Source organism: Echeneis naucrates, chromosome 7, assembly GCF_900963305.1.
Source record: "Echeneis naucrates chromosome 7, fEcheNa1.1, whole genome shotgun sequence".
Classification (NCBI taxonomy): Eukaryota; Metazoa; Chordata; class Actinopteri; order Carangiformes; family Echeneidae; genus Echeneis; species Echeneis naucrates.
Genome location: NC_042517.1, coordinates 21,558,921 through 21,585,060, shown reverse-complemented (window position 1 = coordinate 21,585,060; position 26,140 = coordinate 21,558,921). Strand labels below are relative to the sequence as shown.

At 40.0% G+C, this 26,140-nt stretch overlaps 1 protein-coding gene across 2 annotated transcripts in view; it reads right to left on the bottom strand.

Annotated features, from left to right (window-relative positions):
• Positions 1-26,140, bottom strand: part of LOC115045888 (copine-9) — a 103,837-nt gene that overhangs the window by 21,605 nt on the left and 56,092 nt on the right. For both annotated transcript variants that reach the window (XM_029505846.1, XM_029505847.1), the window contains 9 exons: positions 12,981-13,044; positions 12,123-12,226; positions 10,717-10,821; positions 8,543-8,584; positions 8,286-8,361; positions 7,297-7,350; positions 6,798-6,859; positions 6,310-6,356; positions 4,778-4,959 (listed from right to left, as the gene is read on the bottom strand). In XM_029505846.1, the coding sequence (XP_029361706.1) occupies positions 4,778-4,959; positions 6,310-6,356; positions 6,798-6,859; positions 7,297-7,350; positions 8,286-8,361; positions 8,543-8,584; positions 10,717-10,821; positions 12,123-12,226; positions 12,981-13,044 (736 nt within the window). The remainder of the gene's footprint in view (positions 1-4,777; positions 4,960-6,309; positions 6,357-6,797; positions 6,860-7,296; positions 7,351-8,285; positions 8,362-8,542; positions 8,585-10,716; positions 10,822-12,122; positions 12,227-12,980; positions 13,045-26,140) is intronic.

The window sequence follows — 26,140 nt, the reverse complement described above, 5'->3', positions numbered from 1 at the left end:
CTCAAATATGTTCAATATATTTCAAATACAGTGGCAAAGAAAAGTCTTCCAAGTCACAAGAATAAAATGTGATCAGTGGCATCCTCATTTCGTTTTATATAGTGCCAATCTTACTATTCTAGTTAGCTTTTGTTGTGTTTTCAAAATGGAGGAAAACATTAACATTCATGGGTTAAAAGTTCATTTTTTATGAGAATGTCAGTGATTTGGCCATATTTAAAAGCTTACATTTTGCTTCTATGTCCACTGGGTATATTCAGTTAAAATACAACTTAAAATGTTGAAATAAGGTTTTGGTGAGCGGTGTGCATTTTTCCTATGTGTCCAGCTACATCATCATGATATCAAGGCACTTTAGATATAGAGCAGGTCTAGACCAAACTCTTTAAAAAATTATTTAAAGAGACCCAACAGATCCACTTTAGCCAGCAAGCACTTTGCGACAGTGGCAAGGAAAAACCTCCTTTAAGAGGCAGAAACCTCGGGCAGAACCAGGCTTGGGGGGTGGGTTGAGGGAGGAGCGAGAGAAGCTTTCATTAATATCATTTCCTAGATTAAATTGTGTTTAGTGACATTGAGGCCAAAGACAGCAACAGTGATTCTGATGACGGTAATGATTCAGCAAATGAACATGCAAGACTCAACCACAACACAGCAGGTCCATTGCTTCTTTTTGTGTTTCAGCTTATATAATCAAATCAAATCAAATCAGATTTATTTGTATAGCGCCAAATCATAACAAAGTTACATCAAGGCACTTTACATATAGAGCAGGTCTAGACCAAACTCTTGTCAAACTCTCATCGGGGGATCTGACCCAACAGATCCCCCGATGAGCAAGCACTTGGCAACAGTGGCAAGGAAAAACTTCCTTTAAGAGGCAGAAACCTTGAGCAGAACCAGGCTCAGGGGGGGCGGCCATCTGCCTCGACCGGTTGGGTTGAGAGTGGGAGAGAGAGAGAGAGAGAGAGAGAGAGAGAGAGAGAGAGAGAGAGAGAGAGAGACAGGCATTGGATGGGGGGGGGGTGTAGGCAGGAACATGTTGTTGCATGAAGTTCATGGAGTTGAGCTGTAATACAGAATTCATGCTATATGGGACCAGCAGGTGTTGCAGGAACATGGGATGGAGATGAGTCACCACCTGCAGGATGAGGACAGAGAGAGAGAGGAGAGGAACTGGGAGAGACAGAGACTTTGGCAGAACATGGTTAGTAAATGCAGTATAAATGCTTAGAACTGGGTGAAACTGTTTTTTTTTTAAGAAGGATGGTTTTTATCAGCGCATGCAAGGAGGGAGTTAGAGAGAAAGAGGGAGAGGGGGAGAGAGGGTGACAGGGAGAGACAGAGAGAGAGAGAGAGAGAGAGAGAGAGAGAGAAGCTCAGTCCTTCCCCCAGCAGCCTAGGCCTATAGCAGCATACCTAAAGAGTAGAGGACTTTTTAACTGTACGCTCTGTCATACAGGAAAGTTTTAAGCCTGGTCTTGAAAGTTACTAAAGAGTCCGCCCCCCGGACTGATGCTGGGAGTTGGTTCCATAGAAGAGGAGCCTGATAACTGAACGATCTTCCTCCAGATTTACTCTTGGAGACTCTAGGAACCACAAGTAAACCTCCATCTAGAGAGCGGAGTGGCCTGCTAGGACAGTAAGGAACTATGAGCTCTCTGAGATATGATGGAGCTTGGCAATTAAGAGCTTTATACGTTAAAAGAAGGATTTTGAATTCTACTCTATATTTTACTGGCAGCCAATGAAGAGCAGCTAACACAGGAGAGATGTGATCTCTTTTCCTAGGTCCTGTTAATATTCGTGCAGCAGCATTCTGAATTAACTGAAGGCCTTTTAGAGATTTGTTTGGACATCCAGATAGTAATGAGTTACAGTAGTCCAGCCTAGAAGTTACAAATGCATGGACTAGTTTTTCTGCATCATCCTGAGAAAGGATGTTTCTGATTTTCCTAATGTTTCTCAGGTGGAAGAAAGCTGCCCGACTAACTTGTTTTATGTGAGGGACAAAGGACATGTCCTGGTCAAAAATTACTCCAAGGTTTCTTACAGTGGAGCTGGAAGCCAAAGTAATGCCGGATGAGATGATTAGATAGTATTTTTCTGAGGTGCTTAGGACCGAGTACAATAACTTCTGTTTTGTCAGAGTTGAGAAGTAAAAAATTTCCAGTCATCCAGACTTTTATGTCTTCAAGACATGCCTGCAGTCTGACTATCTGACTGACTTCATTTGGCTTCATTGATAGGTACAGCTGAGTATCGTCTGCGTAGCAGTGGAAATTGATGCAGTGTCCTTGATGACATCCACACAAATTCGGTAAAGGTTGGTTTGCTTTTTTTTTTTTGGGTGGGGGGGGGGTTAATGCCAGTAAACTGGGGTGTGGGTTTTTTATCATTCGCAGCAAACTAATTCAAACTATATGGGTGCAGGCTGAGTCCAAAGCACCATCTTCACCATTCACCATCCCATCCTCTGCAGTGCCACTAATAAACCACACAATGCAGCTGTAGGTCAATTTCCCCATGGTGTCATTTGGGTGGCTAGGAAAGCAATCATATGTGGAGAAGGAGTAGAGGAAAGGTAGGAGGACACACTCTTGTAGTATCCCAGTGTTCACGGTCAGGATGTGTGAACTGTGACCCTTTCTGAGGAAACCCAGCACCCATGTGCATAGTGCACTGCCTAGGCCCAAGTTCATAATCAACAAACAGCATCCTTAGATATTTTCCATTGTGATCTTGCTGTGCAAATAGAATTTACAACAATATGAATTCAATGAACACAGCAGCATTTTATTTTCTGTTTCTGAAACATGAGAGGTTAAAGGTAATGGTGACAACTCCCTCTAACTGGTCTTGGCAGGCCTTAATGATTCGTCCAGAGACTTGATCTAGTTCTGCTGCTTTACTGATGTTGACTCAGTGCAAGACCTATGTGACCTGATGCTGTTGGAGTCCTGTCAGGTTGTCCTTGTCTTGTGCAGGATGGATGTTGGTGTTTCTTTTTTTGCCAGTCAATCTGAAAGAATAACTAGTCCAGGGTGTGAATGAGTGTGCTATCTCTAGAACCTAAGGCTTTGCAATTGTTCTTGTAGCCTATGATGTTTTTTATCCTCCACCACATGCACCTGGAGTTGTGGAAGTGCAGAAACGCCACAAAGATATACAAAAGAGTGCCAATATTGTTTCCAAAATGCAAATGAGGAGTAAGTGATAAGCAAGTTCATGTGTATGGGTGTTACAAGGTGCTTGATATAATTAAGTCCAAAGAAATTTCACTCAGTGGTTTTTTTCTCTGGTCCCTCTTTTCAGTCTCTTATGTGCCTCTATATATCCCTGTGAGGTCCCAGAGTCACGTGCTTTAATTATGATTAATTAATTATGATTTCTGAACACATTGATGGTTTTTGTCATAGCCACACTCTCTGTGCAGACGTTTATGCAAAAGAGGATAGCTGTTGTGTGTCCCTCCAAATGTCACCTTAGCAAATACATCCAAACAAGCCTCTACAGCCTTAGTGACTTCCAGTTGATTTTTGTTGTCAGCATTAAAATTTGCAATGTCATATCTTCATTAAAATTGAAACAGTGGTATTACTTAAACTCAGCCTCCGATACATAAAACTGTTTACTAAATTTTTCCGTTTGTTTATGTCATCTTCCAGGAAAATATGCAGTAAGTTCCTGAAAGGTGCAGAAGAATAAATTGTTGAAAGCTGAGGTTGCTGCAGTAATGTGTCACTTTAAAGTCCACTTAACTAAAGGAAAATTACCAACCAAAAATTTATGTAGTCGTGACAATGTTAGAGGCCTCAGTCTCAGCACAGAGGGCAATGCAAAATATTAGGATTTGTCCAAAACCAGTAGCTGCAAAGAGACAGTCAATTAAGCAAAAAGCAAATATATATAAATACTAAAAATAAATAGTATAATGCTCAGTTTGCAAAACTTAGGATACCTATTCCATTAATGCTGGTGCTTTCTCAATCCAGGTCACTCTCACTGCACTCATTTTATTATATTTATGTTAATTAAAATGTTTTTAAATAGTGGCGACATTGTTTCTTTAAGGAGCCAATGACCAACAATGTCCTTGTTACACACAAATCTGTCAAAGCTGACATGTCCATAGGATCCACAGTGTTGTTAGGGTGGTGTGTGTGAAATTCTGAAGGTCGTATTGGAAATCTAAAGTGAGCAAAAAAGATATTTTTTGCAGTGTTTTAACGCAACTCCTGTTGCTCTAGGACCACAGGAAAGGGTAGTCCACATAAACCACCACCGGGGCGTTTGAGCAAACTGTCTGTTGAAACCATTTAAACCCGTATTTGTGTATACGTACAATTGCATAGTGGTGTGTGGGTCGATGTGTGGGTGTGTTGGAGTGTGGAGCACAAAATGGATGGATGACAGGATGACTACAGCCAAGATGACAGACAACACTTCGAAAGGGGAGGGGACAGTGATGTGGAGGTGGTACTTGGTTTTATGACCTGACTCCTGTGATGTGGCACGGGTCCTCAAACAGGCCCCAAAAGCACACAAGTGTGTGCCAGCATGTGCCAGATAAAACTGTTATAGCAGTTTCTCACTGGTTGCCCCCCTTCCCCAGGAAGATTCAAGGAGGACAAGTTGGACGAAGTTGGATTCCTGCTGGCAGACAGATGAGCCAATCTATCATCTGCTGCGACCAGTTGTACTTGCTCCTGGTCCAAACCCCACCCTGCCATGAGTCAACCTTGTATGTTTGTAAGAGTGTGTGGGTGTGTCTTACCAACGGAAATGCATGGGAGATTTTGCTGTCGGGGGGCATCTTAGCTCCAAAGCCATATGCAGGAAAAAGCTTGTCGCTGTCATAGTCTTGGATAATCTCACCCACTGCTTTCAGGGCCATGGCATACGCATTCATCTGGTAAGGACTCATATAGTGCAATGAGGTGGGCTGCGACGGGTTACCTTAGAAGACAGAAAAGTAACGGAGTGAGGTGGATGTTGAATTGCCTTCCTTCTTTCCTCTATCTGGTTTTCACCTGTAAAATTCAGCAAGCATTTCATCATCACTGGGAATATAAAATGACTGATGCCAAGAAAATACTGTGATTTTTATCTCCTGAGCATTTACATTTTAATTGTTCTGGAGGTGGAGAAGGAAAGAGATGAGCTATTTGATGAATTATGGCTGTAAAATGTGATGCGTTACAGGGAAAAAGATAAGACACTTTTTCTAAATCAAAGTCTAAATGTGGAGACAGTCTTGTGACTGGATTATAAGTTATATCAGTTCATGCAATCAAGTAAATGTCTTGGATTGAATTGATTCTTGGCAGCAGTAAAATCCAACAGAGCCACAAGACTGTTGTCCGCCCCTGGTGTAAACTCATCTCAAAAACTCAAGGGGGATGAAAGAGGGAAAGATTTGATTAGACAGCTGCTCCTGCCACACCTACTGGTAATGTATTCTTTCAATCCCATCTAGCTTCCAATGGTGCCACAGGTCAACTGCTCCAAAGGTGAACCACGCCCTGTGCACCGTGCACAGCATACTGTACATTCCACCGGGGGAAGAGAAGAACCTGATAAATGTAAGACTTGCACAAGCTTACCCCTGGTTTGCCATGTGTCTGCTTTGAAACTGGGGCCTCAGGCACTCTACCACTGAGCTAAGTCCCTTGGGTCACATTATGTAAATAAATAACATAGCTTAAGAAAATGATTTTATCCACCTCATTGTTGTTGATAAAGACTTGGCAGATACATTTAAAGGATGATGAAAAGAAATGTCATCATCCTCCTAAAGAGGGATTTATTTTAGCATTTGGACAATTGGACAATTGGACAAATGGACAATTTGGATAATTGGAACCTCCCTCAATATAGGACTTGAAGCCACATGGCTGTTTCTTTAAACTAACTATCTTTAAACACATTTTTTTTTATCATATATATCCATTGACAACCAGGGAATTTGTATGTTCTCACCGTGCCTGAGCACTCCTCTGGGTACTTCTTCAATAGCCCAAAGACATGCATGTCGAGGCTGATCGTTGTGACTCTAAATCTAAACACATCATTTTTTCATGAGAAATTTCTCCAGCTCACAAATTATTCCCTTGCTCTTGGTTATGTGAGATAACCGATTCATTGTTGTTAGTTTATTCTCTGATTTTGCAACTGCCCAGTCTTTGTAACTTATTTGATGTAGATTTAATAGGCCTGGGAATCGCATCTGCTCTCTTAGTGTTTTGATGCAAGGTAGTGGAGCGCAGTGAAGGTGAGTCAATGTCAAGGTTCCAGTCTGTGACTTACCATTGGATGCTGTGAAGTCTATAGCTACAGTGAAGTTCAGTTGGGTTCTGTTGGAAATAAAGTTGGAATTGACAAAGAAAACAACAAAGATCATCAGACACTTAGTGCAAAACACACTGTGCCTCAATAAGTCATTAACACCAGCACAATGAGGTTTGATCAGCTTCCTTGTTCAGCAGAAAATTAACATGCAGGGGCAGCGTTCAGTTCACCATTTTCAACAACTAATTAGGGGAAACAGATGGAAGCAGTAATTGAAAGTCAACTGAATTATAAGGTATTTACATGAGATTTATCCCATTTAAACCCCAAATAACCCATACAAATTCAGTATGATGCTCACATAAGTGCTTTGGGGAAATACATTGAGGTGTCTTCATCTTCAAGCACGTACACACACACATGCACTCACACACACACACACTAACAACTAAAGTGGTTGCCATTGACACTCGCCGTGAGAGGTGGCAAATTTTTATTCCACTCACCCTCCTCGGATGAAATCCACAAAAGTATACTCAGACTCCACTTTGAAGGACAGCAGAGTTACCTGAAAAATATGCGCACACACATACACTCATACACACACACACACACACACACACACATACAAACAAAGAGGGATGGTAGAAGACTGTCAGGAAGACAGAAACATAAAATGACAGCTGGCCAAGCAGTGAAAGATTCAGTGAGAGATAAGCATATTCAAGAGGTGATGATCGTTATGCATGTATATGTTTATCTACATAAATAAATAGAAAATATATTGTTTTGGGTTGATTTGCTCTTCCTGTCACAACACAACCTCTTTATCCAGGCCTGGGACCAGCACAAGCACTGGTTGTGGCTTGGGTTTGAATCCCAGGCCTCTGCATGCAAAACATACACTCTACCACTGAGCTACATCCCAAATAAGCATGAAATCTATATAAAAGTGTCTTAAATGAGGATGTGACAGGCCGATGTTGGAGAGGTGGGTGTACTCACGGTTCCAGAATTGATGTATTTCTTCTTTTTGCTTTTCTTTTTGGGATTTAAAACCTGCCAGTGATGAAACAGTAAGTTAATGATGGAATCCATCTACCAATCCAAAACAATTTTTTTTTCTAGTGATTACAGACTTGTTTGGAATTTTCTTGGCTCAGCAGTATCAGCCTGTTTTCATACATGGTGTTGATAGTTCAGGAGTACAAGAGCTAATTTGGGACAGAAACTATTGCAAAGTCATCTCTGTGAAATGAAAGGGGCTTTTTTTATTGTGTTTTTTACAGAATTTATCAGCAGAACAGATGTTCAAACATTTTCCAAGTGCTTTTCTGGTGCTGTGGTGATATTATAATTTTAACATTAATATACGGAATTAAAGAAAATAAGTTTTTTTTTTTTTTTTTTAAGACCTTCAAACAGTGTAGTTAAATGAAAATAGAGTTCATTTGAGCCTATTGGTTTAAGGAATCAAACTGTCATTATCTTTTCAAATAGCTTCTTCCTGTTGAACACTTTCATTTGATATTTTTTTCTGGCTTTATTAGGCATTTAACACTCTTGGTTAATCATCACAACCTTACACAATGAATGCAACAAACACATTTACTCATGTGATTCAAATGATGGCGGTGAGCTTGCAGAATTATGTGCTAATCATTCATCATCATCATCATCAAGTTAATCATTTCTATCATGTAGGATGCTTCCAAGCTACTTGGCTAACTAAGTTGGTTGATGCTACATGTTGCCAAAACCTACCTTCTGCTGAAGCAGTGTGGGAAGCCTTATATTCCTTGATTTTAAAGGTTTAATCATTTTGGTGTCAGGGGAAATAATTACTTAAGAATTTTTATTAGTATACATCATTTCTTTTAATCATGCAGTTTGAAAAGGTCGCACAAGCTTTGACAAAGTCAAAAGATCGTAATCAACTTGTTCACATGAAAATAGCAATACAAAACCCAAACCATTTCCATCTCTTGTCTCACCTCATAGACATTGAATTGGTTCTGCCCCCGAGACAGTTCTCTGTAGCTGGTGGTGAACTCACCAATGAAGTCATGGCTGCAGACAAACAACACCCACACAGGAAGATGAGCATGAACACGTTTTTTTTTTTTTTTTTTTTTTTTTTTATATATATATTGTTATGTCTTTGTGCCTATCTGGACTTCCGTCTAACACCAAACAGAAATCTTTGTGAGTCATAAAGTTAGAGTGAGCAGTTACCCTCAAATGCTTTTACCTTCCATCTCGATCCCAATCATAGACATCTACCTTCACAGTTCTGAAAAAGAGAGCATCTTATTTCAGAACAGCTTCTCCTCACCAGATCAACTTAAATGAGAACTGAAAGTTTAAAAAACTATTTTTTTTCACCATAGCACACACAACAGAGCAATTACACATGCACAGATTCAATTGTTTCACACTTGAGATGATATTGATACAGTGGATTTAGGGTATTATGTGAACTCAGAATTAAAGGGCAGAGCTGCGCCCTGATGTTAATTTCACAATTTCTCTCACGAAGAAACGTGAGTAAAAGCTCTCAAGAGTTTCAATGCACTGATTTGAATGATTAATGATCCAGGTGTGCAGTATGTTGGGCTGTGTTAGAAAAATAAAATTTTACATTGTTAAACAATGAAAATCATTAGACTAAAGCAGGATAGTTGCAGCTAGGCTTTTACAAAAACGTATTCTGTTAGGACAGGCAAAATATCTTCTTGCTCATGTGAGACATAAGTGGATTGAGTTTTTATAAAAAAAAAACAAAAACAAAAAAAACAATGCGAATGGGGCAGCGCAGCGCCATAGTGTTTAGTGCTGTTATCCACAGCAAGAAGGTCATAGGTTTGATTTCCTGGTCTGGGGACTTTCTGTGTCAGGTGTCCTCCCCATGCTTGCATTTGTTTCCTATGTATACTCTGATTACCTCCCACAATGCAAAGACATGTATGTGTAAGTTAACAGGTTGGTCTACTCTAAATTGTCTGTTGGTCTGCGTGTGAGTTTGAGTGGTTATTTATCTGTCTGTTTGTCTGTCTGTTTCTACGTGTTGAGCCTGCATTGGACTTGTGCCCTGTCCAGGGTGTACCCCCCTCACCCAATGTGGACTGGGACTGGCTCTAGGACCCCCTCATGACCTAGAAAGCAGTAAAAAAATGAATAAATGACTGTGAATGAGGGCAAATTTGCTTGAAAGGCTCTGCAGTGCCCAAAAAGCTGGAGGTTTAACCTTATGACCCCTGAGGATGCTTGCCTGTGAAGAAGCTCATTACGAGAGTTTCCATGATTCCATTTTAGCACGTTCCCACATCTGAGACTACAGGTACAAATTAAATCAAACGTGCTTAGAATAATGTGGGATAAGTTGGTGCAGAATTGAAGAGACTCATTTACACAATGTTCCCTAACAAGTAACATCCTTACTAATCTGTAAACGACCACTGAGGGCCTGATCTGACAGCCTTATCTAATTGAAGTCAATTTGACCACTGGAGAGTTTGTACATTTTGTGGTTATTTGTCATTATCAGCCAATTTACAGTTTCATCTGAACGGATAAGTGTTGCACACGCAGAAAATTATTTTGCATTATTCAGATAGCCATGAATAGTCAAACACCCTTATTTAACAATATTTATCATGTTTGTAATGTAATGTAATTAGCATTTTCTTAAACCATGATTGTACAATATATGATGCACCCACCAACATCACATCCACCCTTTAACCAGTGTATTAAATCTTATGATCTGGCCCAAGGACTGGTCATTTACTGATCCACATTTAAAATCAATGTCACCAATGTAATTTAATGAGGTGAATAAGCCTTAAATGTAAAACAATTCGTATAGGATATTGAACTCTTGGCAAACCAAAGAAATTTGATTTTCTTTCTCTTCAAGTCCAAATGAGTGTAGAGGAATAATAATCCACTGAAACCTATAGAAGAATCAGGGCAAAATGTACAGTATTTCCTTGCAAGCTGCAAACTGACAGCATGTGGCTGTTACAGTCAATCAGCACAGGCCAGCTAACACAGTTCTGTGTGAAAACTGAGTCAGTCTCAATAACACCAGTGCTGGTCTCTGGGACATCATGACCGACTGCTGGCATTATTCTGACTGCCCCAGCAACAGGTGATGTCATTGGCATTGTCTGTCGGTGCCTCATTGGTCCTATACCCCCACTTCATCTAATCAGAGAGATGCTTTTCCAAGGCAGGGGAGTTTGTGCTGCTTGGGTAAACAGATGCATATCAGGCAGCCTATCAACACACACACAGTGTGTACCACAACATTTCACCTGGAGGTTCTTTCTGCTGCAAAAAACTGATTAAATCCATCAGCATGGTGCTCATTCACTCTCCATTCAAATAATTTAATAAATTTGAATGAAAAAAAAATCTGACCTGTCATAGTCTCCATTGCAGAGAGCTCTAACAGGGATAGTGAAGGGCTGCCATACTGGGTTCAGCGTGTTTTTGATCACCTCCGTCTTATGGCAGATAGTGAACCTGCCAGCAATATAACAGTTTAAAGACCATAAGAGACAGAGAGCAAGAGACAGACAGAGGGGCATTCATATTGCTCTGATTGTACCTATGAAGATGTCTTCCTATTTCCAGCTTATAACACAATTTGACAAGATATTGTTTTTATATTTGCATAAGTATGTTTGGGGTACACGGCAGAAATGCATATTAAGTTAAACTGCAACAAAACTGCCCAAGGCATAGTGAGTGGATGGATGTAATAATCATCAACATTTCAATAAGCTTGAATAATGCTTCAGTCAGAAAGAAAAACAAGTTGGTTTATATTAAAGTAAAATGAGCACCAGGGCATCAGTGGATATATGTAATTTTCACCTACCAAGTGCTCACACTTACACACTTTTCTAAACCTTTTGAATTTCAGAAATGTCTCATTTATATCACATCTTTGGCCTCTTTTTCACAGTTCATAGCAGTATTCTCAAACGAAGGGCGTAGACCCTAAAAGCACTCCCTCTCTCTCCAACCCAACCAGTTGAGGCAGATGGCTTCCCTCTCTGAGCCTGGTTCTGCCTGAGTTTTCTTCCTGTTAAAGGAAGTTTTTTCTTGCGACTGTCAACAAGTGCTTGTTCTTGCAGGGTTTTGTTGGGCCTCTTTCACAATTCCATGCAGAGTTCGGTCCCGACCTGCTCTATATGTTAAGTCTACAACTTCCACACTCGGTCCAGAATAAAACACTCAAAAACAATCACCGGGCCTTCCACAAACTTGTGGAAACAAGAACCAGATTGTTTATTCTGTACTTGATTGGAGAGGGGAATACAAATGAGAAACAGCCATGACAGTTGTATTATTAAATTGCAGAACTTGGCTGCACAGCAGCTGCTCACAAAGGCAACAAGGTCAATAATGTCAGTACCATTTCCTGTGTTTTTGTATTCTCAACAGGTTATCAAAGTTGAGGGAGTAACCTTATATGTGTGTCTGTGTGTGTGTCTACATCTGTATTTTCAAAGGCTCCAATTTTTTCTCTGACCGAAAGATAACCCTGAAAGTTTCAGAAGTTTCAGTATCTAAAGGACATTATTAATATTGTAAGTAATATTGAACCCAGATTGTAAAATGTAACAAAGGGACTGATTTAAAATTACGAAAAATTATTTGGCCGCTGCCTTAACTGAGTTTAAATAAAGCACATGAGTTTCATTGGGCCACATATATTTTCTTTGAGAGGTTGTGTATATGATAGAAGGACGTAAACGCCTAAATGTCAACACAGAGCCATCAGAGTAAGACAGTTGTACATTTGAACACAAACTCACGTTCCATCCTCATTACTACGGTAGAAAACCAGGAATGGGTCCGACTTTCCAAAAAAGTCTTTCTTATCCAACTTGTTGGCACATAACTGCATAGTTGCAATATCCTGATGGAAAGACAAGCAGTATTAGTTCACCATCAAAGGCTCTATCTTCAGCTTACAAGAAACAAATATTTAAAAAGTTCAGTTTTTGTTTTTTGTGTTTTTTTGGAGGGGGCCAGAGGTCAGGGATTACAAGACAAGACCCACAGGCACACACTTATGAGAATTGCTGAAGAGCATTTGGATCTTGTCAGCAGCAAAACCTCCCAGCGAAACTATAGTATACATATAATGATCGGTGGCGGAGCAGCAACAAATACACATACACAAACGCTCACACAGAGAGAAAGAGAGACAGAAAGAGGTGAGATTCTGATAGTAAGTAACTGTCTTGTTGGTATCAATATAGAATTTTGTCAAGGGAATGGAAAATTGGGAGAGAGAAATTATTCAGTTCATGGCAGGGAACCATCTTAACAGCTAATTTTAAACACATTGAGACAACTATGAAGAGGTTGTTGACACAACTTCAGTGTTTATTAAATGTTCAGAAGGGAGGTCCACATCAAGTGATCTACAGGATAAACTATGTCCGCTACATTTTACAATCTGATTTTCTTTTCTTTTCTTTGTGTGTTCGTATGTCTGTGTAGGAGTGCGGAAAGTGTGTGTGGAGAGGATGATTGCAAAGTGTTACAACAACAGAAAAAGGGCAAATGAAAATTTCTGAAAATATGAAAATATTCCACTTTTTGTGCACAGTGTATTTGTTTTTTGTTTTTTTTGTTTTTTTGTCTGTGTTTGTGCATATACTAACCCTGCAGTTACTGAGCTCCTCTGCAGATAAGATAATGACTCCACACTTCTTCCCTGGAATCCCCCTGAGAGCATGAGAGGAGAGAATGAGACAAAGAGAAAGGACTAAGACAGAGGGTAATTGTAGCTTTGCATTATTTATACAATTTCTCAAGCAGATGTCATTCACAGTCCTAAACTATTACTGTGAGAGCACAGCAAGACTGTTTTCCTATGTATGCATTTACCTTCTGATGTGCAAATCATTTCCTTAAGGGGATCGCTTTTTGAGTCAATTCAACATCTTCCGAAATATTCCACCAGAAAAATAATCGCCCCCGTCTGAATGTCTGAGGAGTTTTTACACCAATCCAGGACACAGTCATTGTGATCAGTGTGTTTTAAACTCTTATATTTTTCTTATATTCTGTTAATGGCCAGGGCTGGCTTCTTAGCACACTAGCTTCAGTAGAAGAGAAAAAAGACTCTGGTGTTGCTTTCCACCTCTGGAGACAGATGTTGAAGTTAGTAGACTGGTAAGCAAATAGCCCTTAATGCTGATGCTAGCAAAACACACAGCTAAACTAAACTAAACTAAAAATATATATTAAAAAAAAAAATGACAAAATGTTCTTTGGGACTAACATGTTTGATATATTTTTCTTGTTCTAAATCTTTTACAAAAAGTATTTTCACCATTTTACATTTGTATTGTTTCATCCATATTTTGTAACCACTTCCTTGCCTTTCATGGCACACTATTGTCATTCTTGGCACATTATGACCACCTACTGTAATTGGTGGCATGGGATTTTTTTTATGCACACAAGACATTTTGAGATGAGAGGAAGAAAAGATGCAAATGTCTTTGGATAATTTGTTCAGGTAGTTTCAATCCATCCATCTGGTGGTGCTAATTCTGTAGTCCAGTGTAATTACACCGTTTTTTATGTCTGAGCTGAGTTTGGGTGAGTAATTTCCAGATATGTATTTATTTATTTATTGTCTTTTCATGCATCTTGAAAATATGCATAAAATAGGCGGATTTCAATGCACTTACTGTCACACTGTTACGGATGACGGTGCTTTTTTGTCAGTCTCAGGCACAATGTATCCTTGTGCGTCTGATGCTCAATACACAAACAAAGCCATCTCAGAAAACCAAAATTCCAACGTGTTACTAGAGGGGTGAACTACTTTTATTTCTGTCGTAGCTTTAATGGGAAGGCTTGTTTGAATCAATAAGAAGTGGCTTGACTGAGTAAAATACACTCCTGGGTGAAAACAATAGGCACCTACTGAAATTTTTCTCAGTTTTAAAATCTTAAATAACTAGATAAATGGAATGACTTGTACACAATAACACATCATTTATCGAAGTGTATGTCCATGAATCCTTCTTATCAACCTTTTGCCTTTTCTTCAATTTTTTATGGTAAAAGCTTGTAAATTTCCTTTGTTTCTCTCTTTGTACATTTAATTTTCAGTCTCAAGAGAACAGACAGCAGCGAAAGAACTGTCACAAAAGAGGAATGATTAGAAAATATATAATCCCAATGAAGAGAGAAGAAAAAGGAGAACATATTCCGAGGAACATGGAAGTGATAGAACTATAATGTGATTTTGTGATGCTCAGGGACAAAAGGGCAGAGACCCATCTCTGCTTCATTAGACAATTCCAATTCACTGTTTGTGGATAAAAGGGGTGAGGGAGAAAGAGAGAGAAGAGAATGGAGGGAAGACAAAAGCCAACCGCAGCTAACATTTCCATTAAATCTTTGATATGTCACAATTAAATTTTTGGTATGTCATAACTAAATATGGTTATGAAAAAGTTTTCTATTTCAGTACTACCCAATACCGTCTTTGATACCGTTGACCACTCAATTCTTAAGACTTTAGCTAGCCTCTTTGGTACTGTTTTTAACTGGTTTAAATCTTATCTCTCTGACAGAGAATTTTATGTTACAATGAATGAATGTTAATAAAAAAGTTATAAAATGGACTGTGGTGTACTCCGAGGTTCAATTTTAGGTCCGACCCTTTTTAATCTTGACATGCTGCCACTGGGAAATGTCATCAGGAAGCACGGCATTAGTTTCCATATAGTTGCTGATGACTTAATCTCTTCATTTATTTTTTTATTTCTTATTATTGTATATTCATCTATTAATTTACTTTTATTAATCTGTTTATCTAGCTTGCATATTCTTCAGTTTTGTTACTTATCTATTTTATCTTATTTTAACTTATTTATTTATGTATTTATTGATTGATTTGAAATTGTTTTCTATTTTGAGTTTTTGTCACGCCTCAGTTTCCTCAGTTTTCTCAGTTCCCACCCCCCTCAGTTTTTAAAGTCTTGCTTTATGTGTGTGTGTGCATGTGTTTTATTGTTTTTATTATGTGAAGCACTTTGTATTGCACTCGTTTGCATGAAAAGTGCTATATAAATAAAGTCTGATTGATTGATTGATTGAACTATCTACCTATATCTAGAGTTCGTCCATAGATGCAGCTTGTTAGTGTTATAGAGAAATGACATGGTTTGGTCTGAGTCGAGCAGTTGTGCTCAGTGTTGTGTCAGGTCTTAGATATCAGCGCTAACTGTTGCCTAAGTGAATCGTGCACAAACGCCACAACAGTGCATTTAACACTTGCTGTGATGTGGTACTTTCATGTTCTGTGACAGGTGAGATCTGAGCATACTCTGGATAACATGAGAGTTTCTGACTGATAATCATACAGAGAGAGGCTCAGTGTCCTCCATCAGAACATCCTCATACTTCTTTACAAAGAATAAAAAAATAATACGTTTTTGCAGGCTTGTCATCTTTCACACTTTTGTACAGTTTGTCTGCAGGGGCGGATTGGGAAAGAAACTTGTCCTGGAACTTCTAACTCAACCTGGTCTAACAAAACCAACCTGGAGACTCTACAGCTCCCACACAAACCACATGACTTTTAACTATATATATATTTTTTTTAAATACACGGAAAAGAAACCCTTCTATAATGATAATAAATACAATAATGAATTCATTAAACAGTGAAAGATACAGTTGTTGTTGAGATCTGATTCTGTAATATCCAACAAAATCTTTCAGTGCTCAGTAAGCATGTTATAATTTCAAATTAAAGCAAAAAAGAAAACACCAGTCGTGTTCATAATAGCATTTTTGGATTTTTGCGAACATAATCTAGTTTCACTCTTAAAAAACGTTAGATGGCTAAACCATAGCCCACAGTGCTAAAATGACATTTATAACTGATAACAGATACTTACATATTACATATGATTCTGTATACAACAGCCACAGTGACAATATATGTTCTCTTTATATCTGATAGCAGATAGTTTTTCTTCTCGTATGCAGCTGTGAAAAAGTCACAGTGGGGCTAATGACATATTGTTGATTTTTGGCATAAAACCCCAGCAGCAAACTTTTTATGACTTTTTATTTAATCATCTGAAACTGACAAGAGTTTGAGCAGCCATCTCTTTTATTCAAAGTTTGCACCTTAATTACCTTTTTAAGCATTAATTGGCTCATTAGGACTCGTCAGCCAGCTGAAGATGAATGATTATCTTGTGATAAATTCTCTGACACTTCAAAACAAAAATTCAGCAGCCCCAGGCTCATTGCAGTAACTGAGCAGGCCCCTAAAATAAAACTAATTGATGCCCAGCAGCCTGGGGTGGCTAAAAAAAGACATCAAAGCACTTCAAGCTTGAAAGCCTCCGCTGTCCAAAATATCTTTAAGGAATTGCAGTTAAGGAAGTCTGGAAAATACTAAGTCCCAAAGGGTTCTGCTGACAGGAGCAGCAGTGCATGGTCTCGCTGTGTTGCTGGTCTCCATAGAAGAGCCATCAAACAGAACTGCAACTTCAACACAAATTTCAACATTTGAAGCAGGGTGAATCATGGTGAGCTGTTTGGAAGATGAAGTTCAAATTCTTTGGTCATAATCATCAAAAGATGTATTTCCAAATGTTGAATATGGAGGCAATGTTCTACAGATAAATATTCTATTCATAATTTCCAGTGGAAGACATTATTTGTGTAGATATTGAAAACTGTTTTTTATGTTACACTTTTGGTAGATTATAAATGTCATGATTCTGATTAACAATACAATTTAAATGCAACAAGTTTTTCCCCTTGAAAAAAGCTGAACCAACAATAGGATATCTGCTTGTTGTGACTAGACACAGCATCAACAACTGATCTCTGAGACTGATGACAGAGCATTTCTTTTATTCTCTCCTTTACCCTCAACTGGTTTAAAGGCCCAGGAAACTTGCACCATTACAGTGTTTCTGGGCCTGGTTATGAAGACTCCCTTTTTTCTTTTTTAATTTCTTCTTTCCTTAACATTCACATGCACACACACCACTTACACATTTCTGTAGAGCATAAATATTTGCTATCAGTCCATTCCTGTAGCACCCATTATGCTGTAATAAAAATAAGGCTGAAGATGCCATTCTGGTTTTCATTGGTAATTCATTTCAGCTCTATCTGAATAGTGTCTTAGGTCTGATAGTATGAATGAAAATGTCCTGAGCTTTTGTGGTTTTCGTAAAGAGTAATTATTCTCTTTTATTCCTGCCATTTCTGGGTTTATTTGGGGTGTGATACTGTGATGCTTTTCATTGTGCTACAGCATTGCATAAATTCAATTGTCTGGAAACAGGCCTAAGGCAAAGCTATGAGGCAAATCTGCTGTCCACTGATCCTGAATATTACAGCGGTGTTCCAGTTCAGTGTCACAAGGAAGCAGAATGAAGAATGGCCCCATCAAAGAACTTGTGATACAGATTTACTTAGCTTGTGTATTAAAGAAGACAGAGAACAGTAGAAGATGAGAAAAAGGAGAAAATATACATCGATAACTGGAAGACTTTCTGGGGGAGACCTAGTCTGATTAGGAGAGATGGCGTCCATCGCACTGCGGAGGGAGCCGCTGTCATACTGAGGAATCTGACAGAATTTACTAGAAAGTTAAATCCATGACATTCCCAAGTCCAGACCAAGATGCAGAGCTGCAGTTTAACACTCTTCTCTGCGTTTCAGTCAGAGTGGTTGCCTGACCAGAAAAGAAAAGAGTATACCAAAAGTAAATTGAAGATCTAAAAATGAGAACTTAATGTATCTTAATGTATCTACTTGTATCTAAATTTTACAAATATTACCCATTTTAGGTTTTAAATGTATGTAAGAGCTACATAAATTTGTTTATTGGCTGTGGTTATGATTTTAGTTTTGGCACTTTATAATTATAACTGGTTCGAAACTGACCCTCGAATCAAATCAGATTTATTTGTATAGCGCCAAATCATAATAAAGTTACATCAAGGCACTTTACATACAGAGCAGGTCTAGACCAAACTCTTTATAAAATGATTTAAAGAGACCCAACAGATTCCCCCATGAGCAAGCACTTGGTGACAGTGGCAAGGAAAAACTTCCTTCAAGAGGCAGAAACCTCGGACAGAACCAGGGTCAGGGGGGGAGCCATCTGCCTTGACTGGTTGGGTTGAGAGTGGGAGAGAGAGCAAGAGAGGCACAGGATAGCGTAGTGTGAGAATGAGAGCAAGAAAGGATGATATTCAAAACAGGTGTAGGCAAGAACATGATGCATGGAAATGATGCCGTAGTATGGATTTCATGGGGATAAGGTAGCAGCAGGCATTGCTGAAACATGGGATGGCACTGAGTCACCACCTGCAGGATGAGGAGAGGGAGAGAGAGGAGAGAAACTGACAGAGACAGAGACTTCAGGAAAACATGGTTAATGCAGTACACATGCTGAGAACTGAGAGAAACAGCGCAGCCAATGAAGAGCAGCTAACACAGGAGAGATGTGATCTCTTTTACTAGTTCCTGTTAATATTCGTGCAGCAGTGTTCTGAATCAACTGAAAGCTTTTCAGAGGTTTGTTTGGACATCCAGATAGTAAAGAGCTACAGTAGTCCAGCCTAGAAGTTATGAATGCATGGACTAGTTTTTCTGCATTATCTTGAGAGAGGATGTTTCTGATTTTCCTATTTTTCCTCGGGTAGAAGAAAGATGCCCGACTGACTTGTGGAGCTGGAAGCCAAACTAATGCCGTCCAAACTGATTAGATAGCATTTCCCTGAGGTGCTCAGGGCCGAGTGTAATCACTTCAGTTTTGTCAGAGTTAAGGAGTAAAATATTTTTGGTCATCCAGACTTTTATGTCTTCAAGACTGACTTAATTTGGCTTCATTGATAAGTATAGCTGAGTGTCGTCTGCATAACAGTAAAGTCGATGCTGTGTTTCCTCATAATGTTGCCTAAAGGAAGCAGATAAAGAGTAAAGTGGATTGGTCCAAGTATTGAACCCTGTGGGACTCCATAACTGACTATAGTGCTTGGGGAGGAGCTAATGTAAACATGAACAAACTGATGTCTTTCTGATAGATAAGACTGGAACCACCTTAGTGCAGTTCCTTTAATGCCAATTTCATGTTCCAGTCTCTGTAGTAAAATGTTATGATCTATGGTGTCGAATGCAGCACTGAGATCTAAGTGGAGAAGTATGGAGGCTGATCCATTGTCTGAAGCCATTAGAATATCATTGAAGACGACTTCAACAAGCGTTGTCTCTGTGCTGTGATGGGCCCTAAATCCTGACTGAAACTCTTCAAGCAAACCTTTCCCATCCAGATGGTTTTCTCAATAATTTTAGAAATGAATGGAAGATATGGGTCTATAGTTGGCCAAAATATCTGGACCAAGATTGGGCTTTTTAAGCTGGGGTTTGATGACTGCTGACTTAAGAGCCTGAGGTACATGACTGAAGGATAAGGTGAAATCAATCAGATCTAGAATGCATGGCTCAATTAAGTAAAAAATCTCTTTAAAGAGACTAGTTGGTACTGGGTCTAATAGACAGGTTGATGATCTGGATGATGAAACTATAGAAGCTAGCTCTGAGAGATTCAGAGGTGAGAATGATTCCAGATGTACAATAGGCGCTGCAGTTGATTCAGGAGTTGCTGTATTCAGTAGAAGATTATTTTCTAATGTGGGTGAGCGCTGATGAATTCTTTCTCTGATTGTGAGAATTTTATCTGACAGAAAGTCCATAAAATCATCACTGCTGAGAGCTGAGGGGATCACTGGTTTAATTGAGCTATGACTCTCTGTCAGCCTGGCTACAGTGCTGAAGAGAAACCTGGGGTTGTTCTTGTTTTCTTCTATTAGTGCTGAGTAATATGAACTTCTAGCACTGCGGAGAGCTCTTTTATATACGTTTTTAAGCTTTCCAGGCTCTGTGAGACTCTTCAGAGTTATTGGAATGCCAATTTCTTTCTAATTTCCTTGATGTCTGCTTTAAGGCATGGATTTGGGAATTATACCAGGGAGCCAACAGCCTCCTCTGTTTGATTGCATTCTATTTGAGAGGAGCGGCATCAACAAGATTTGAACACAGTGTGGCCATAGTGCTAATCACAAGGTCATCAACCTGTGTGTGAGAGAAATCCTCATTTGAATTTAGATATGGCAATGTTGGAAATAATAATAATAATTAGCCACAGCATCTTCAGATAAACATCTTCTATAGCTGAATTTTTCCCTCCTTGCTGTGCAGCCAATTAAAGTAAACTCAAATGTAATGAGGTAATGGTCAGTCAAAAGAGAGTTTTCAGGGAAATATTGTTAACTTGTCAATTTCAATGGCATATGTTAGAACAAGGTCAAGGATATGAATATAGCAGTGAGTGGGTTCATCCACATGCTGGGAAAAGCCAAGTTAATCTAGTAGGGAAAGAAACCCCAGAACTAAGCCTGTCACTTTCATTTCATTTACATCTACATGTATATTGAAATCTCCCAGTGTAATGATTTTATCTGTACTGAGTACTAACTCTGATAAAAAACTCAGACAACTCTGATAGGAATTCTGAGTGTGGACCAGGTGGACGGTATACTTTAAATAACAGAACTGGTTTTTCACCTTTCCAATTTGAGTGGGAAAGACTAAAAGTGAGGCTTTCAAAAGACCTACAGCCAGATTTTGGTCTAGGGTTGATTAATAGGCTTGATTGAAATATTGCAGCCACCCCCCCTCCTCGACCTGTGGTACGAGAGATATGAAAATGAACATTGGACAACGGTGGGGGCGGGGGTTTCCACTCATTTCAACTTTCATATTAGTCATACCACAAGTCAAGGAGGAGCAGTGGTTGTGATATTTCATTCCAGCTTATTAATCAGTCCTAGAACAAGCTCTGGTTATAGGTCTTTTGAAATCTTTACCCTCACTCTTTCCCATTCATACTGGAAAATTTAAAAACCTGGTTTTGTATTGTATTGTATTGTACATTATACCAGGTGATTTTAATATTAATGCAGATGTTGTCAGAGACTACATCAGTTCTTAATTAAAATTATTACTTAACTCAGTTGTATTTTTGCAATGTGTGAATGAACCTACTCACTGCTTCAATTACACCAGTGGTTCCCAAACTTTCTCTGCTGGGCCCCCCTTTGGTACATAAGAAAATGTTTGTCCCCCCCCCCAAAAAAAAAAGAACAGGACATACATACACATATTTTCTCCATTGCAATTTATTTCACACAATGTAATGAATACAAACCTCAACCTTTTTTGAAAAAATAAATAAATAAATAAATAAATAAATAAAAGTAAACTGCCATTAACTGCAAGTTGTAATAAAAGACATAACGAAATAACAAACCACCTTTAAAATTAAATTTGTCCATGTTCCGCTAACTGTCATTTACTGTATTTATTTATTCATTCATGTTTCCCACGCCCCGCGCCACCACTGAATTACCCCTTAGTTTGTTTTTGAATCCTTGTAAACCATTTTTCTTTCAAATTTAAGTTACAATAAACTACTTTTCCTAGTAACAACTGTGTTTTTGTGTTGCTTCTCTTTCCCCTGTGCACCAGGTTGTGACACACAGCCTTTCAAGATAGCTGTTAAACCCTCAAGAAATCTTATCTAACCTCATTTCCAAAATTCTTGAAAAAGCAGTTGCAAGCCAATTAATTGACCATCTCCATAGCAATGGCTTGAGTTTTTCTCAGGTTTTGGAGTACATCAGAGCACAGAAAAAGCACTGGTAAAAGTCACCAACAACTTTGTAATGGCTTCAGACAACGCATTGGCCTCCATAGTTGTCCGACTAGGTCTTTTTCAGGTCTTAGATCTCAGCGCTGCATTGGACACGATTGACCAGAATATCCAATTAGAAAGGCTGAAACGTGAAATTTGGATTAAAAAGGAGCCGCACTAAGCTGGTTCAAGTCATACTTATGAGACAGATATCACTTTGTTAACAATGGCACTTCCTCACACACTCTAATCAATCATGGAGTTCCACAACGTTCTGGCCTTGGTAATATTATCTGGAAGCACAACATCTATTTTCACTCTTATGCAGATGATACTCAGTTGGAAATCTATGGAAATATATGGGAAAATGATAAATAAATAGATAGCTAGTTAGTTTATTGATCCCAGAGGGCTATTCAAATTCTAGTATGGGCACATTTTACACAAGGTTGCATGCAACATATACTAAAAATGCAATACAATACCAAAAATGCAGTGCGAATGATAAGGAGAACAGAATAAACCACTGCAAATGGAACAGTAGTGAGGGTTTTGACAACAGTGAAAGCAACAGTACAGGTACAGCCATGGTTGACGCTGTACTCATAAATAGATTGTAAAGAAATGCAGAAGCACGATTCAGTCCAGGTTCCTCGCTGGGAACAAATGAAGAGCTGAATGGCCCGAGGGACAAATGACTTCCTCGGTCTGTCTGTGGAGGACGATAGTGACAATAGCTTGTCACTAAAGAAGCTCTCTGCATGCAGAAGGTGCTACGCAGAGTGGACCAGAATGGACAAGAGCCTGGCCAGAGTCCTCCGCTCTGCAACAGATGTCAGTGAGTGTAGTTCTTTACTGACTACAGAACCAGCCTTCCGTGCTAGTCTGTCCAGCCATGAGGAATCCCTCTTCTTTATGCTGCCTTCCCCGCACACCACATCATAGAAAATGGCAGTGGCTACAACTGTATGGTAGAACATCTGCAGCAGTTTGTTACAGATGTTGAAAGAATGGAGCCTCCTCAAAAAGTTCAATCGTCTATGGAGCTCCAATAATGCCAACCACAGTCTCCGACTTGCAACCCCCCATCCAGATATATTGGGGTCTTCCTGTCAGGTAGTCCGTAATCCACGAGACAAGGTGTAGATTCACTCCATCTCACTTAGCTTGTCTCTCAGGAGCAGGGGTTGGATGATGTTGAAGGTACTGGAGAAGTCAAAGAACATTATTCTCACTGTGCCCCTGTCGAGTTGGGAGAGAGACCAGAGAGAAGACAGAGAATGCCAGTGTCCAACTCCACCTTTTCCTGGTACGCAAACTGTAGAGTCCAGTGTGTGGTGGACCTGTGGCCTCAACTGATCTAGCAGGAACTGCTCCACTGTCTTCATCATGTGCGATGCCAGGGCACCTGACCTGATGTCGTTCAGCTCCCTTGGGTGTGGTTTCTTAGGGACTGGGACGATGCAGGATATTATACATCGCCAAGGCACCCTTCTCAGTCACATACTCTGGTTCTTTATGTGCTGTAGAGGTTTGCCCAGCTCCAACGTGCATGCCTTAAGCAGTCGTGGGGACACACCATCTGGACCTGCTGCTTTTCTGGGGCAAAGCCTCCTCAGCTCTCCACTCATCTGGGCTGCTGTGATTGTCAGTGGGAGAGGGAGGGTGCTGCGACTCTCCTCTGTCGAGGAGAGGTGGGAGTCCAGCAATGAGGAAGAAGGAGGTGACGGCTCCACTATAAACAGTTTTAAGCTCCCACTGAGCTCCCAAGTTAGAAACGATGACTGTTATGTGCAGACTACGTTGTTCGTAGAGCTGATGGACAACCTGATTTCCTCTTTTCCACCTCTTTCCGCCACAACATAATTGGTGACCTAGACATGATCGAGTATGGATCCTGGGCTTAGAGGGAGGCCGCTGTGTCCCACACTGAACAAAGCTGCTGCACAAGGTAGGTTAAATTAAACCTACATCAGTATACTCGCTGCTGGGAGTGACGGCTACCCCTGAACTGAGTCTATTGGAGCAAAAACATTGTTGAAGGAGAGAGTGGTGGAGGATCAGAGGGGGACACAGGTCCCAGGTGAAACCTGCACATGGGGGTTCTGCCAGTAAATTCTTTAAAAGTGTGTGTTGAGTTACTATGGTTATGTATTTATGAGAAGCATGGAAGGTGCTCTGTGACAGCTTGATCAACATAGGTATAAATTCCATTTTGGCTGATATTGGATATATCTGGCTAACCATAACCCTAGCCCATAATAATGGGATAGGCTGTCTGAGAGAAAGGAGGGACAAGTTGGGTCAACAGAGGTCAACCAGTACCAGGATCCGTCCCAACCAGTGGTGCTAGGAGATCAGGTGTATGTAAAAGTCTTCCGACGGAAGTGGCACGAGCCTAGGCATGAAAAGGGCCTTATAAAGAGCAACGCCAACGTCTGTCCAGGAGGAAGGAAGCAAGACATGGTATCACCTAAATCACTGCACCAAAAAGGTTCCAAAAGACAAAAAGGGCAGTGTAAAACTCAGAGAGAGCGTTGAGGAGAATGACTGTGTGGTGCAAACTAGTGACAAACACTCTCCTGTTGATGTCACTAGGCAATCTGGGACAGATGATGCCAGTGCCAACCAACCCCTGCCAGACTCAGTAAGATCCAAGCGACTGCAGGACGCCGGATGGAAAGCACCAGACGATGAAAGGAGCAACTCCGAATGATTCATATGAGTATGATGCAAAAACAAACACATCTATCCAGACAGTGCTAGAGGCTGTACCAGATTTCCTACACCAGATTGTTGGCACACCAACTGTTACAAATAAAAAACAGGAGTTAGACGAGACAAGTACACTGCATGGGAATAGGTGACACCCCAGACCATACCAAGTGATGTTAAATCAGATTAAGCAACTACAGTTACGACGATAGTAAAAGCCAATAAAACAATGACCCCTGTGACCATAGTAACAACAGAACCGATAGTTATGACTGAGAAAATAGTACCTACGGTCCTTACAGTTACCATTAAGCCAATAGTTACAATTATTAAGGCCACTCCAAAATCACTCCAACCCCAGACAAGACAAAGGAGAATGAGCAAGATGTATATGATGACTATAGCCAGGACTACGAGCTGACGAATCATTCACAAAGGCCATGACTAACTTAAATTACTTAAGTTAAAAAGACAAAATAAGGGGGAATGCTAGTAGGGGAGGTAGCCTGTCTTTGGATTGGATAGACCTAAATTTAGGAAAATGGGGAGCCGTTTTGGCCAAGGCAGCCATGAGTGCTGTCATAGCTCTAATTCTGGTTTCTCTTTTGACATGTTGCATCATTCCCATGCTGAGGAGACAGTGCATGCGGGCAATGGAAAGACATACAAACATGATGATGGGCCTGCACGGAGCTTGGATGGCAAATAATCTCGCAATGGACAAATGACTCAGATGTGTCCAGGACTACTGTGGGACGTGAAATGGTTCACAACACTGGATTATTTGAACAATGCAGATGATTCGGAAGACAAATCAGAGTAAGAGAAGGAGGAGTTCTGAGTACAAAAACCCTGATGGGGGGGCATGGACATTAAGACCTGTTGATGGACTCAATGGACTGAAATCTTTATATGTGAGTTCAAGTGTTACTAATATACACACACGCCTAAATTCAAGCACTGACTGTTATGAATCGCAATAAGCACAAACAACAACGGTTTAAAATATAACACATTTATTCACAGCAATAAATACTTTGATTGATCCGCTCTTGCGGAGTGAGGGAGTTAAAGAGAGAGAGAGAGAGGGATCCGCTCCGAATATCCGCAACGCCTTCTTCAGCTCGGTCAAGTGGTGCGTGTTCTCCTCAGATAACGGCAACGTGATTAATTCCTTGGCGGCGGCGGGGAAGCTCACGGAAGATGTTCTTTGACAGCTTCAGATAGCAAAGCTGGTGTGCTGGTCCTTTCAGCACGCTGATCAGCTGATCGCGCGGCGGTCCGCGTTGAATTTGAGGGAAAAAAAAGGGGAAACAAACAAAATGGAAAACACAGTCTATGCTCGTCCCG